This window comes from Gobio gobio (genome assembly GCF_949357685.1).
Source record: "Gobio gobio genome assembly, chromosome: 12".
NCBI lineage: Eukaryota > Metazoa > Chordata > Actinopteri > Cypriniformes > Gobionidae > Gobio > Gobio gobio.
In genome coordinates this window covers 21,308,389-21,322,214 of record NC_137105.1, presented here as the reverse complement: position 1 = coordinate 21,322,214, position 13,826 = coordinate 21,308,389, and the positions used below count along the sequence as shown (strand labels likewise).

The 13,826-nt window shown below is 37.4% G+C and overlaps 2 protein-coding genes across 2 annotated transcripts; both read right to left on the bottom strand.

Annotated features, from left to right (window-relative positions):
• Positions 1-505: 505 nt before the first annotated feature.
• Positions 506-5,475, bottom strand: scg5 (secretogranin V). Its single transcript, XM_079830727.1, has 6 exons — positions 2,859-5,475; positions 2,282-2,516; positions 1,993-2,142; positions 1,671-1,783; positions 954-1,007; positions 506-825 (listed from the first exon to the last, which is right to left on the bottom strand). Exons 2-6 carry the CDS (start codon positions 2,502-2,504, stop codon positions 718-720), a joined length of 648 nt encoding a protein of 215 aa, XP_079686853.1. The 5' UTR covers positions 2,505-2,516; positions 2,859-5,475; the 3' UTR covers positions 506-717.
• A 662-nt stretch (positions 5,476-6,137) lies between these two features.
• On the bottom strand, positions 6,138-10,013 carry actc1a (actin alpha cardiac muscle 1a). The gene is made up of 9 exons (XM_079830726.1): positions 9,927-10,013; positions 9,055-9,206; positions 8,816-8,944; positions 8,581-8,691; positions 7,558-7,642; positions 7,272-7,433; positions 6,777-6,968; positions 6,486-6,667; positions 6,138-6,392 (listed from the first exon to the last, which is right to left on the bottom strand). Exons 2-9 carry the CDS (start codon positions 9,181-9,183, stop codon positions 6,249-6,251), a joined length of 1,134 nt encoding a protein of 377 aa, XP_079686852.1. The 5' UTR covers positions 9,184-9,206; positions 9,927-10,013; the 3' UTR covers positions 6,138-6,248.
• Between the last annotated feature and the right edge of the window lie 3,813 nt (positions 10,014-13,826).

The following is a 13,826-nucleotide window of genomic DNA, read 5'->3' as shown; positions in this document are numbered from 1 at the left end:
AACATTTCATATAAATATAAAAATAGCAAAGTTTGCAATTATTTAACCAAATTGTATAATTTTATAAATTATTATTATTATTCAAATTCCCTACATAATTGCCAATTGCTATTTCCCTCTGGCAACTTATTTCTATAAACACATTTCAGATGTGATTTAAACTAAATATCTGGTAGATATGCACACTTACCTCAGATTAATAATAGTTCGTCTTCACATGGACTTCCGATGTACACAAAGGTCTTTGTATACCATAACAAAGTACAATTAAAAATTGGTTGAACCAAAAGTTCCAGAACTCAGAGTCAAAATAAGGTATGGAGCTCCGTTCTGAGCACTGACATTTAAGAGAATGGGGCAGTCCACGCCTCCTCAGCCTAAGATCATTCACAGCACTTTGGGGATGGTCCAGTGCTTTTAGAGAGTTAAGTCCTTCACGATGGATGCACATTTTGATATTTGTAATTTAGATGAATCATGAAGTTAAAAACACATACCCCAGATTATCTGCACATGAACATATATATCATCTTTATTTGATTAAGTGGTAATACAACGAATTGTGCCAAGAGAATAATCATTCATGTTACAAACACCATTTGCACCCTTGCTCTATTAATAATATGATTCATTTAGATATCAGACATAATTGAATGCTGATTTTACTGTGAAACTGAAAAGTCATTTTCATAGAAATGTTTATGAACAACATGAGGTTCAGGCCTTGATGTTGCTTGTAGCAGTTTCCACTTCAGGGAAATGTGGCACAGATTTCTTGGCCACCACGTTATCCAACCTCTGTCCCATCAGATATGGATTTGCACTCTGAAACACAGTTAGCGACAGATCCTGTGACATTTTACTGAAAATACGAGACATGTATGTAATAGTGCTGGTCTATTGAAAAGGATGCAACCAAAAAAATGCTAAGAAAAATATTGTTTATAGCATACCCTTTTTCTTCTTTTTGGCCCACCCTTCAGCTTTTCATACAACAGTCCTTTATTCTGAAAGAAGAAAAAATGGACATTTAGAGCAGTCTGTACATATCTGTACATTATACATTCTCTGTACATTAGCTGCTACAACACACTCTCATGGCAATTCTTAACTTTTTTGTTTTGTTTTGGCGAATTGGTGGCTAAGTCATATGAATTCATACAATCTCATTGTAAGCTTTCATATGGTCTGATCACTTTCTTGCTTACATTTTTAAAAAATTGAACCATTCAAATTCATACAAAATCACCACCTTGTAAAATAAAGCTACCCCACTATAACACTAACATTTTTCAAAGAGGTAATTTAAGGTCCTTCTACTAAACTGTTTTTATATTACAAAACTATTTTACATTAAATTACAGTGATTATGTAATTAACTTGATCGATTTCACCAATTAGGATGTAAGACTTAATGTAGAGGAGAACATACGTAAGTACAGCAAAGGTACTTGACAGAATCATCAATTAAATAATATGCTAATGCACAAAACATGTTTTTTTGATAGCTAAGTTACTTTTATACTACCAAATACAATTAGCATAATAAAAGTGTGAGAGAAAGTAAAGTAACTTCACTGCGCTTTTCACTAAATTCATCATTCATTTAATTGAAATGAGAAATCAAAAGTCTACTCCGACCTATTTCAAGGTGTCAAGTGTGAACTTACCCACTTCGCCAGCGCAGGGTAGTCATGCTCAGGGTCAAAGAGATGCTGATGTTTCTGGAATTCTCGACTGAACTCCGCAGTGTCTGGAGAGTTCTCTAAGCATCCATCAGCAGCTGTAAAGGATCACGTTTTTTAAATGAGATGCACCCCATTATCAAGAGTTCCTTCAGGAATATGGAACATGTTCAATCTAATCAAATATTTAAAAAAAATTATTTGCCTCAGATAATGGATTTCTCTTGTCTTTTGTGTGATTGATAATCTAAATAAATGGTGGAGCCACTGTATATTTGTGTATTTGGTTGCATTTGAGTCTGCATACCAGTCTTTCCGAGGGGGCAAGGATTGGGAGGGTCAGGGTAACCATGGTCCTCGCTGAAGTCTTTGGGAACACTGTCCCCGGTTAACTCTGCTACAATGTTAGGGATGTTCCCATATGGCCCGAGATGTTGGAGTCCCTCATGGGCACCACCTATTGGACAGAGTGTAAAATTACAGATAAAGGTAACCGCTTAATGAGTTTAATAAAGGACAGCTCTTTAAACTGTGGCTAGTTATTATATCCCAGGTACAATCATTTAAAACCTGTTATTATACAGAGAAACGCTTACCTTGGATGCTGAGAGGACCCACTATGTTGGTGGCCTGGTGCGCGGGATACTCGACCCTGGGCCGAGCGATTCCCAGCTGCTCCATCACACCATGAAGCAGGCGCTGGATATCCGCCTCCGACACCTGATCCACCGTGCGTGGACTGCGGCCAGAAACGACGGCCATCGAGCTTATGATGACACCCAGAAGAACCGTGTGTGTCATTTTCGGAGCCGAACCCATCGTTGGCGTTCACTACACCGACAATAAACACAACGTGGTAGTGGAAAAAATATTGCTGCCAAGCTAAAACGTCAAATGTAAACACGATATATACATCATTTGTATTATTTTATTATTTTCACCGACCAGCTAATGTAGAAATGTGGTTATAAATGCTATAAAATATATTATTGAGCTCAAAGAAAACGCACATATCCGATTGTAACTACGTCACAAGGCTTGATAAAAACATAGGCCGTTATTTTATGCGCGCACATTAAGAAACATATTCGTACAACGTTGTTCACTAAAGTTAAACATCCAACGTGTTGTATACAGAATAAAGAGTTTTGCAAATACAGAGAGGTAACCTACCATGTAATCTGGACTGAGAGAGTGTCGGGTTCAACACAGATGATGATGATGCCCTCCTCCTCCTCGCTTCATTTGCTCTGTTGCCAAGCAGCAGAATCATCTCACCTCTAAATGATCATTGGTTTACGTAGTGACTAGCACACAGCCGCCAAAACATGCTGCTGTAGTTTACTGGAAACTGTGGGCCTATGAGGAAACAAAACTCTTCTTTTTATTTTTATTATACATTAAATAAATCACTTGGCTAAATGTCATGTCGTCATAGTCCAATAAAGTTATAGACCTGTCAGAATTATATAATAATATTAATGTTTACAATGCAAATACAGCCTGCAATGCAAATAATAGGCTCTATAGCCAACAACAATGGTTCAATAATTCAATGATTTCCTTGGTATTTTTTCGCGAAGAGGCATGAATTAGGCTATATTACAATATCTATGGAATATATAATTACAGGGCTCGACATTAAGCCAGTTCACATGCTTGTCCTTCGGACAAATAAATCTGTCACTCGCTTGTCCGAGTAAAAAATTTGCTTGTCCAGAATTTTTTTTATTTTTTATGTTGTAAATATAATTTATTCTGAAGCAATATTCTCCCCCATGTTCAATAAGCTTTGACATATTTAAATCTGCAAATTTGTGATATTTTCCATAATCTTATTAAATATAGGCTATGCTTCAGCTTTCATTTTATTTTTTTAATTTGATCTAGAAATTAAATAAGAATAAGACACTATAGGGCTGTTACCAATCAAATTAAATAATTTACACACAAAAAAATTACAACTGCTTTAAATAATGTTATGAGATTGTTTTAAATATGTTTGAATAAACAAATTAGAAATTATGGAAAGATGAAACTAAACCACCAGTAGGTGGCAGCTGGTGAGTGAGTGAGTCATGGAGTCATTCATTCAAATGGCTGATTCATTCAAGAATGAGGCCGTCCTTTACTAATAGGTAATTGAATTTTTGATTCAACCGATTCATTCAAACACTGAATCATTCAGTACTGTTGCTGTGAGATGCGTTATGGTTCTGCTGTGATCCATGTTTGGAACTATTTTTGCTGCTGAAATCAAACAAAAACAGTCAATATTGCATCGTAAGTGACTTAATGTTAATTAATTGTTTATGGAACTGTCTGTCATATGAAATCTGTGTCGTTTTCAGTCGTGATGTTATTCAGGAAAACAGCACTCTGTGATGTTGCATAACTGTAGGCTATCATATGTTATAAATATAAAAACTCCACAATTTGTAATTTTAACCGTGCATGTTAACTGAGTTTCTCTGTGCGAGCGGTGCTCATTTGTTTTGATTTCTCCTCGAGAGGCTGTGCGAGCCTCAACAGCGAAACCTTGTTACCGTCAGTTTATTATACATTATATATTATTATCCCCTATCGATCGCCAATTACACTAAATTAATGCAGAATCATTCTGAACCATCATTTTGGTGATTCCCTAGTTATTTTTTGACGTTTTAATCAGGATACTTGTCCGGTCGGGCAAGTAAAATTCTCTTTCACTTGCCCCTTCAAAAAATCCACTTGTCCCGGACAAGCGGACAAGCGTTAATGTCGAGCCCTGTAATTATATCTTATATAATTCAATATTTATTTGGCCCAATGTACTACTACTAAGTGTGACATACCGATGCCAGTTTAATTTTGTTCACATTTACATGACAGTTACAACCCCATTTCCAGAAAAGTTGGGACATTTCGTAAAATGGAATACAATCAAGAATCTTTGATTTGTTCATTCTCTTTCATCTTTTATTTAGGCCTAATAACAAAAGATGATTTTCAATATTTTGATGGCTGTAACTATCCCATGACTGTGTCACGTCACCTTTCCTTTTAATTACAATCATTTGTTGCAAAAGGATGGTGCAGTTTTGCAAGTGGAATTTTTGCCCAATCTCGCCTGATACAAGACATCTGCTCAACAATCCGGTCATTGTTGCCTGATTCTCCTTTTCATGATGAACCATACATTTTCAAAAGGAGACAGACCTGGACTTCAGGCAGGCCAGTCAAGCACATCCACTCTACGGTGAAGAGTGTCTAGGAACTACTCTATTGTAGCACATGCAGAATGAGGCCTGGCATTGTTTTGCTTGCCAGGAAAGATGTCGTCTTGATGGCATCAAATGTCTCTAATCCCAATATACGTCTCCATGTCAATACCTTCACACATATGCAAGTCACGCATGCCATTTGCAGATGCACCTCATAATATGATAGAAGTTTGCTTTTGCATCCGTCGCTGATGAAAGTCTGGATGGATCGTTTTGCCATGGGACTGAGAACTCGATGTTCGTTTTTTCCCCAAAACAAGCTGAAACGTGGAATCATCTGACCACAGCACACATTTCCACAGTGCTTTGGACCATCTGAGTATGAGCTCGTGCCCAGAGAACTCAGCACCATCTCTGCATAGAATTGATTAGGTATCTCCTTGCGGAACAGAGATTCAAGTTAAGAGATGTTAAGTGCCAACGCTTTTCCAAAGTACTATATTTAACACAGTAGCATTTCTCATAAAATGCCATCTGAGGGTTCAAAGGTCACGCACGTTCAACAGAGGTTTCCTGCCTGGCCCTACATGTACTGAGATTTCTCTGGATTCCCTGAATCTTTTCACAATATTACATATGGTAGATGGTGTAAGATTTCTCATTTGACACAAAGTGAGGAGACATGATTCATCTTTGCTTTGGGGGATGTTCCTTTTACACAAACACGATACTCTCACTATTAACGATTCACTTGCTAATTGTTTCAAAACAGTTTAATTTGGATATACTGTAATCTTTTCACTTTTGTTTTGCCTCTGTCCCAACTTTTGTGGAGTGTGTTGCATCAAATTCAAAATTGGTTCATATTTTGGACAGTGAAAACATTGGATTTTTTTCTTTGTACTTCTGCAAGTTAAATAAATGTTCAAGAGAATTAACAAAATCATAGAATTTTTTTTTTTTTTGGGGGGGGGGGGTGCAGTTTACAAAATATCCCAAACTTTCGGGAATTGGGGTTGTAGTTTTGAGGATTTTAATTATAATTTAAGAATGCTAGAGAAAAGCATTTTGCTCTTGTATATTTGGAACTTTTTTTGCACTTGGTCAATTTTCCACATTGTGTGTAAAGTTTTGAGAAGTTGCTTACCAAATGTACAGATATTAGAGTTTTTGTTGCGTAAATGTATGTGCAATAGCTATATTTTCTTCATTAAATATTCAAAGACAAAACACAAAGAGGGCCAAAAAATACTGTTACACTTCACAACTTTTATTACAACAGTACATGTATATACAGCACAAAGCACAGTACGAATGCATACGGAGGGTTAGTTGGATTGTCTTGAGGAGGATTGGAAGTTTAGAAGCACTTTCTATGGACGATGGAGGGACCTGCCTCATCATACTCCTGCTTGCTGATCCACATCTGCTGGAAGGTGGACAGGGAAGCCAGGATGGAGCCGCCAATCCAGACGGAATACTTACGTTCAGGGGGAGCAATGATCTAGAGGACGAACACAAGAACATGAATCTAGTTAGACTGTAAAACTGGAGCTATAAAACAAATAAGAGCTCATTTAGTCAGTTACAAGTTTACCTTGATCTTCATTGTGCTAGGGGCCAGAGCAGTGATCTCCTTCTGCATACGGTCAGCAATACCAGGGTACATGGTGGTACCACCGGACAGGACATTGTTGGCGTACAGATCCTTGCGGATGTCAATGTCGCACTTCATAATGCTGTTGTAGGCGGTTTCATGGATGCCAGCAGACTCCATACCTGTGAGGTGCAATGTCACATTGTATATTTCAGAAGGGAGCACTTCCGATGTATGGACAGCAACATGGATTGATGCAATGAAGTCATTTGTGGCCCAACTAAAACATACCAATGAAAGAGGGCTGGAAGAGGGTCTCGGGGCAGCGGAAACGCTCGTTTCCAATGGTGATGACCTGGCCGTCAGGCAACTCATAGGACTTCTCCAGAGAGGAGGAAGAGGCAGCAGTGGCCATCTCATTCTCAAAGTCCAGAGCGACGTAGCAGAGCTTCTCCTTAATATCACGCACAATCTCACGCTCAGCTATGGAAGAGAAAAGAGAGTAAGTGTGTTAGGAATTATTGCGATACTGACAATACATGACTACATTACCCTGTTTATTGCATGGCTGCTCGCTGAATGAATAACGTGTATATGACATATTGATTTGCGTTGAAATTATTTAACTGTATAGTACACTGACAAAAAGTGTACACTGTACAAAACGGTCTGCCAAGCAGTGAGATAAACAATTTAAAATTAATATTAAAACTCTGAGGTCAATTCTGTTTACTAATTTCTAAACAAAATCATCAAAAGAAGTATGCTTTTTCATAGAGCACCCACCAGTTGTCACGAAAGAGTAACCACGCTCTGTCAGGATCTTCATGAGGTAGTCGGTGAGATCTCGACCGGCCAGATCCAGACGCATGATGGCGTGAGGTAGAGCATAACCCTCGTAGATGGGGACGTTGTGAGTTACACCATCACCAGAGTCCAGCACGATACCTGTAACATGACGCATTGGCATATCAAGTATTCTATTGACATTTCAAGTATGTATTGCTTTCTATTACAGATGTATATAGGAATTAATGCATGTATTGCTTCTAGGGATTTGATAGACACTGACCAGTGGTACGGCCAGAGGCGTAAAGAGAGAGCACAGCCTGAATGGCAACATACATGGCAGGGACGTTGAAGGTCTCAAACATGATCTGAAAAGTGAGAAAAATAAAGCCAGGGTTATTATTGTCAACTAAAAATAAAATCATAACAAACATAGATAGATGGATGGATGGATAGCTAGATAGATAGATGGATAGCTAGATAGATAGATGGATAGGTCTATTATTCTAGATCTATTGCACCAAAAATGGTCAAAATGGATGGATGGATGTTCCATCCAAATCTTAAACTTATTTCATTTCAGCTATTGTCAAGTCAACATGTCTAAAATAAATAAAAAAAAACTAAAGCTTAATAAAACCTTTAACGATATATTTACAGAGAAAACACAACAAAATTCCTAAAACTTTAACTAAAATTAAAAATGAGAACAGAAAATATTACAAATCTCATTCAATTACTGACAAAAACAACAATAGTAATTCAATGATACTAATAGCGTTGGTTTTAGCACAGCAATGCTGAACACATGCGGTTAATGTAATGCGTTAGGGGGCCACAAGGGGGTGCTAGAGCGTCCGTGAAAACGCTCAGAAATATAAATAAATGAATAAAACAAATAAATAAGTTGAGATTTTCATTATTTTACACCAATACAGTTATAGGCTACTATTGCATTTATTTAAAGTATAAATGGGTTTGAAAATATATCACTATTATATGCTTCCACAACATAGAGTCATTTTTTGACAAAAAAGTTAATCTCCTCATGATGCTGGCCACCTCTGGTAAAATCGCCCACATCCTCAGTTGAATGGATCATGCATATCTACCCCTGTAGTATAATGTTAGTTTTATAGTTATAGTTATACCATATAGTTAATATAGTTTTTTTGTGTTTTCTGAGAAACCTGAAAAAAGGGCTTGTGCAACTATTATAGGAGGGTGATGATAGGGCCCCTCCCGAGGGGACATTCATATTTGGGGCCCATATCAAAAAAGTGAGTAAACCCCTGCATTAGCTTACTTGTGTCATCTTCTCCCTGTTGGCTTTAGGGTTGAGGGGGGCTTCAGTGAGCAGAGTGGGGTGCTCCTCAGGGGCCACACGCAGCTCGTTGTAGAAGGTGTGGTGCCAGATCTGAAATGAATGGATGAATGCATGGAGTGAACCCTTGGTGATCAAACTAAGAGAGGAAAATCCTTATGTTTGATTAATGGATGAAAATCAAATCAGCGTTCTGTAATAATTCATCGATTGCTACCTTCTCCATGTCATCCCAGTTGGTGATGATGCCGTGCTCGATGGGGTATTTCAGAGTGAGGATACCCCTCTTGCTCTGAGCCTCATCTCCCACATAACTGTCTTTCTGACCCATACCAACCATCACGCCCTGAGGTAAAAGAGTCATGGGTTAGGTCTATAATCTGTATTTCTGTTTGTTTATAATCTACATTTTCCAATATGCAAATCATGAATTTACAACATGCTTTGGAGGCCCACCTGGTGACGGGGTCTGCCAACAATAGAGGGAAAGACAGCACGGGGAGCATCATCACCGGCGAATCCAGCCTTGACCAAACCAGAACCATTGTCGCACACGAGTGCGGTAGTCTCATCGTCGTCGCACATGATTGGTCTTTTTAAGAATGGTCCTAGGAGAAAGAAAACATGCGTTAGGAGAGTGTATAACTGTACATCAATATGTTTTTTTAGCTTTACATTTTAAAATGGCCACGATAGAGCCTGCAGTAGAAAAGGCCAAAAACACAGCAGAACCCCTTTAAACTATTTTAGGCATCAGCTCTTGTCATTCCGAACAGAAGCCCCTGACCAAGTGTCCTATCTGCAGCTATTTCGCAGTTGTCTGATGACAAACGACAGCAGGACCTAAGGGTCGCCTCCTCAGCTGTCTAGAAACTGTAAGAGATCCACTGGCAGGATGTGTCACTTCATCTGTTGATGACTCGCTTTATTAGAGCATTTTCACGTGACCCTTATGAGATCTAGACATGGATTCCAATCCAACGAATCCTTCAATCGAATACTTCATCTTCATTACCTCCAGAGTTATTTCTTTATGCCCAACCATCTGTTTTCCTACATTTCTCTAGCTACAGCTACAGATCTAATATTACCACAGAGGATGAGATCAGAAAAGGTCTTAATCAGAAAAAGTAGTTTCTGTTAGGACCATAGATGTAAAAGCAACCAATCATCCATCATCTGCATCAACAATTCCAGAGGTTCCTTCCCATAGGAGATGAAGTGTTGGGTTATCCCTTCTCAAATCTTTCTTTCTCTCTCTGTTTCTCTCTCTCTGTCTCTCTTCCATAGATAGTAGTCCATAGATAAAGGTAGTAGCAAGCACTCACCAAGTTGTAGCACAAGACTGGGGTTTCCACTGGGATGAAGGGCATGGGAGAAGAATGTCCCTTAAATATGCTAGTGGTTGAGGGGGGATTCAGGGGCGGGATTAGAAGTTCACACAACACCAAATAAGAGATGCTAGAAAATGGCCCACAGCCAGTATATCCTGTACTCTATGGTCTCCGGTATGATTACTAAAATGGACAGATGTTTCTTAAGAGGTGACAGATCCTCTTTGGTAGCAAAATAAGCAGTAGAAACTGTTTGTTAGGATTTCAGAGCCAAATGAAAGACCAAACGAAGCCAAGTATTATTCTTTCATCGTTCCATTCCTCGTTCTATTCCTATGTTTTATATCCTGGATGTGATTTGAATGTGAACAACATTGTTTTCTATAAATGTGGCTAAATAATTTATTTGTGCTAACTGTTTCATGATGCCATTCTTCTAAAGATGCACAATAAACACCAGAGGTGGACAGTAACGAAGTACATTTACTTGAGTACTGTACTTAAGTACACTTTTTGAGTATCTGTACTTTACTGAAGTATTATTTTTTAGGGAAACTTTTACTTTTACTTCACTACATTTGAAAGACAAATATCGTACTTTTTACTCCACTACATTTCTATCAAGATCCTCAAAGTCGAAAGTTGTTTCTGTAGCAGCTTTGCAAGTCATTGGATGAATTTCTTTTTTTTTTTGAGAACAGCCTATAAGTAATCACTTTTGTAGGGTCATAATTTCCCAAATTTTTTTGAACAATGATCAGTTTATAGCAAAATGGAGGAAGACGGTTCCTCGGCACAGTGTGTGCACCCATGGCCATATTAGAAAGTATGTTTCAGTTTTCTGAAAAGATTAAAGATTAGTTTCGTTGACATACACTTGATGAATGTCTCATAAAATGTTAAAAAAACGTAAATGTCAGGGAGAAAGAGAAGCATAGACATGTGGATGATGAAAGAACTCAGTTCAGTCTGTTTTTTGTGCCTCTGAGATGCCAGAGCATGAGTACTGAATAGAGCTTTCTTTTGTGTTTTTTTCGCACTTAAACAGACTAAAACACACAAAATGTCAAAATTTTCATTTTGGAAAGTTTTCACGTAAACAAAGTTGATTATGTCATAAGTGAACGTAAACAGTTGGGGGAATATCGGATGTGTATCAGTGTATAGGATTTGTGCATTCTGCCTTAAAATGACAGCAGCTTTGTAACTTTTATACAAGTATTTAAATTAGTTCAAGATAGTCGTATGCTAGCATGTCGGATAGATCATCACTGACTGGCTTAAACCACCGTGATGGCTATAGCATGCATTTATACAACAATGCAACAATAATAAAATAATGCATTGACATAAAAAAGGAAATTTACTTTTGATACTTAAGTACTTTTATAAACAAGTACTTCTGTACTTTTACTTAAGTAAAAATTGTTTTTTACAACTTTCACTTGTAACGGAGTAATATTTGACCAGTGGTACTTTTACTTTTACTTGAGTAATGGAGTTGTGTACTTTGTCCACCTCTGATAAACACCATGGTTATCGGACCATATATTAGAGAATAATTTTTTTTTATCATATGGGTAGAGTAAGATATTAGATATTTAATTGTGCATGCTATTTTATCCTATTTGTACATGAAGATCACTTTTGCTGTCATCTTACACTTTGCTAAAGTATTGTTTAAAAAACTTTAAAACATTGTTATAGCAAATATCAAAATGAATATTAATTTGTCATACTGTAAATTATAATATAATGGCAAAATCAGTGTTGCCAATGTTAACTAAAACTATTAAAATTTGTTTCCGTTAATGAAATACAGCTGCAATAAAATAAAATATTATTATTAGAAACTTAAACGTAAAAAACGAAATTAATTGAAAACTTAAAACAAATTTAAGTGAAATAGAAATATTAAAAGTATATTTATAAAAATAACAAAAGCACATAATAAAATTACAAAAAAATTAAAATAAAAACTAATAACAAAATATGAATAAATACCATAATAGTTTATAAATAATACTAAAATAGCCAAATTCACTTGTATCATGCATCTGATTATTTATCTATTTAGACAAAATAGTATAGAAATGTAATATTGACCACAATACTGTAAAAATATACTAAAATATGCTAAATTTGCCTAAAATTACAGATTTCTTTCTTTTTTTACAAAATAATATAGAATCATAATATTGACAATTTTTGGCCAATGATAATCGTATCGACCAGAATTTTAATAAAGATTAGACAAAAGCTAGAGACAATTGCACATGCAAAATAGTCGGTGTGTGATGCCATTACACACACCAAACAAATAAACTTAGTAATGTCAGGAAATCACACATCATGACCTTTGACACGTAACAATATACCAATATACGTGTACGGTCACTGATGACATACAATGTCAAAAAAATAAATTTGACTTCTCAGGCATTCGAATGTTCAGAACACAGGAGTTGTAACACTAGATGTGTGGGGTCACATCTAGGAGCCAAACCTGAGTAACACCACCTTTGTCAAATGGCCTGGTATGCGATCGGCCCATAACATGCCAGACAGCTGAGAGGTGTGGGGGGTGTTAGAAAGGACCTGTGTCCTTTCTCTGCAACTGCTGTTCTCTGATTGGCCCAGCTCTGTCCTTTTAGGGTCATGGTGAGTGACAGGTGCTCCTGGCAACACATCAGTGCTGCTTGCTTGGCTCCAACTCCTTATTTGTCACCTTCTCCCCCGTTATCTCTATCACTCGACACTGTGAGAAAACAGAGAATGTTTCCTCTGGATATTCCTGTATTTGCGAAATACTGTAGTTTGATTCTATACATACACTTTGGGTGAAAACGCGCATTTTACAAATTCATTTTCGGTCACCATTTGGCGTAAAAGGTGCTATTGCCTCCTGTTTTGGTGTGTACGTGTTATCTAGTGTTGTTTCAGGCTTGGTGAACAGGAGATAATGTTCTATTTGTGATCCTCAAAGCTCAAACCTGACTGAAAAAAGCCGTGATATCAGCGTGGTAGTATTTTCTAACCTTTTGTTATCAGATTTCTGGAGTTTCTTATAGACCCTTTGGCTTGCTGTGCCAAAGTTGGATTATGTGTCAGCATTTTTGAGCATCATAAAGTTCAAGCCTCTCTGTTAGATGTGCTATTATTTCACCCTAGCTTGATAGATATCTACAGAACACAATCCATTCGGATTTCCTTGAACCCTCACGTACTGTGACCGATACTAGCATCTTATTATAGCTCTGATGGTGCTGTTTACCAAAATGAGATCATTGCAAATGGTTTCTTTGCGGTCAGAGAGTGGTTTGGTATCTTTCTGGAGAAAAGTGTGCCTTTGTGATGTTCAGGAAAGATAAATTCCTGTTGGGCTATTAAAGTACAGTAACAGTTGTAATTCTACCATGGCAATATTTACTGGGTTGTGATCTATTAGCGTCAGTTAGGAAGCGCTGCTGTGTGGGAGGCCCAGTGGTCAAACAAAGCAGGCATCCAACACAAGCACTTTGACAGGGTCCTGTCTCCTTAAAAGGGCATGGAGGGGACACAGGATTTGCCTGTTTCAGACAGCTGCGCTTACCAGTAGACCACCACTTGGAGTGTGGCAACTGTTTAGCCCAAATGCTTTTTAACATTCATTACATTGGGAACAATGGTTTGTTGATCAACCTGTTTGTGACATGACAAGAGTGATTTGGATCATATGCTGGGCTGTTGATCCACATCATGTAGTGTTTGCAGGGCCTTTAATATACATGTTAAAGTTGAGTTCACTTTACATGTGAGTAAATATCTTCTATTTCCAGAATATCCATAACTAATGACAAAATGGATTTAAAAAAGGCCAGAAAATAACTTTTGTAGAAACCTGTTGTGACACTG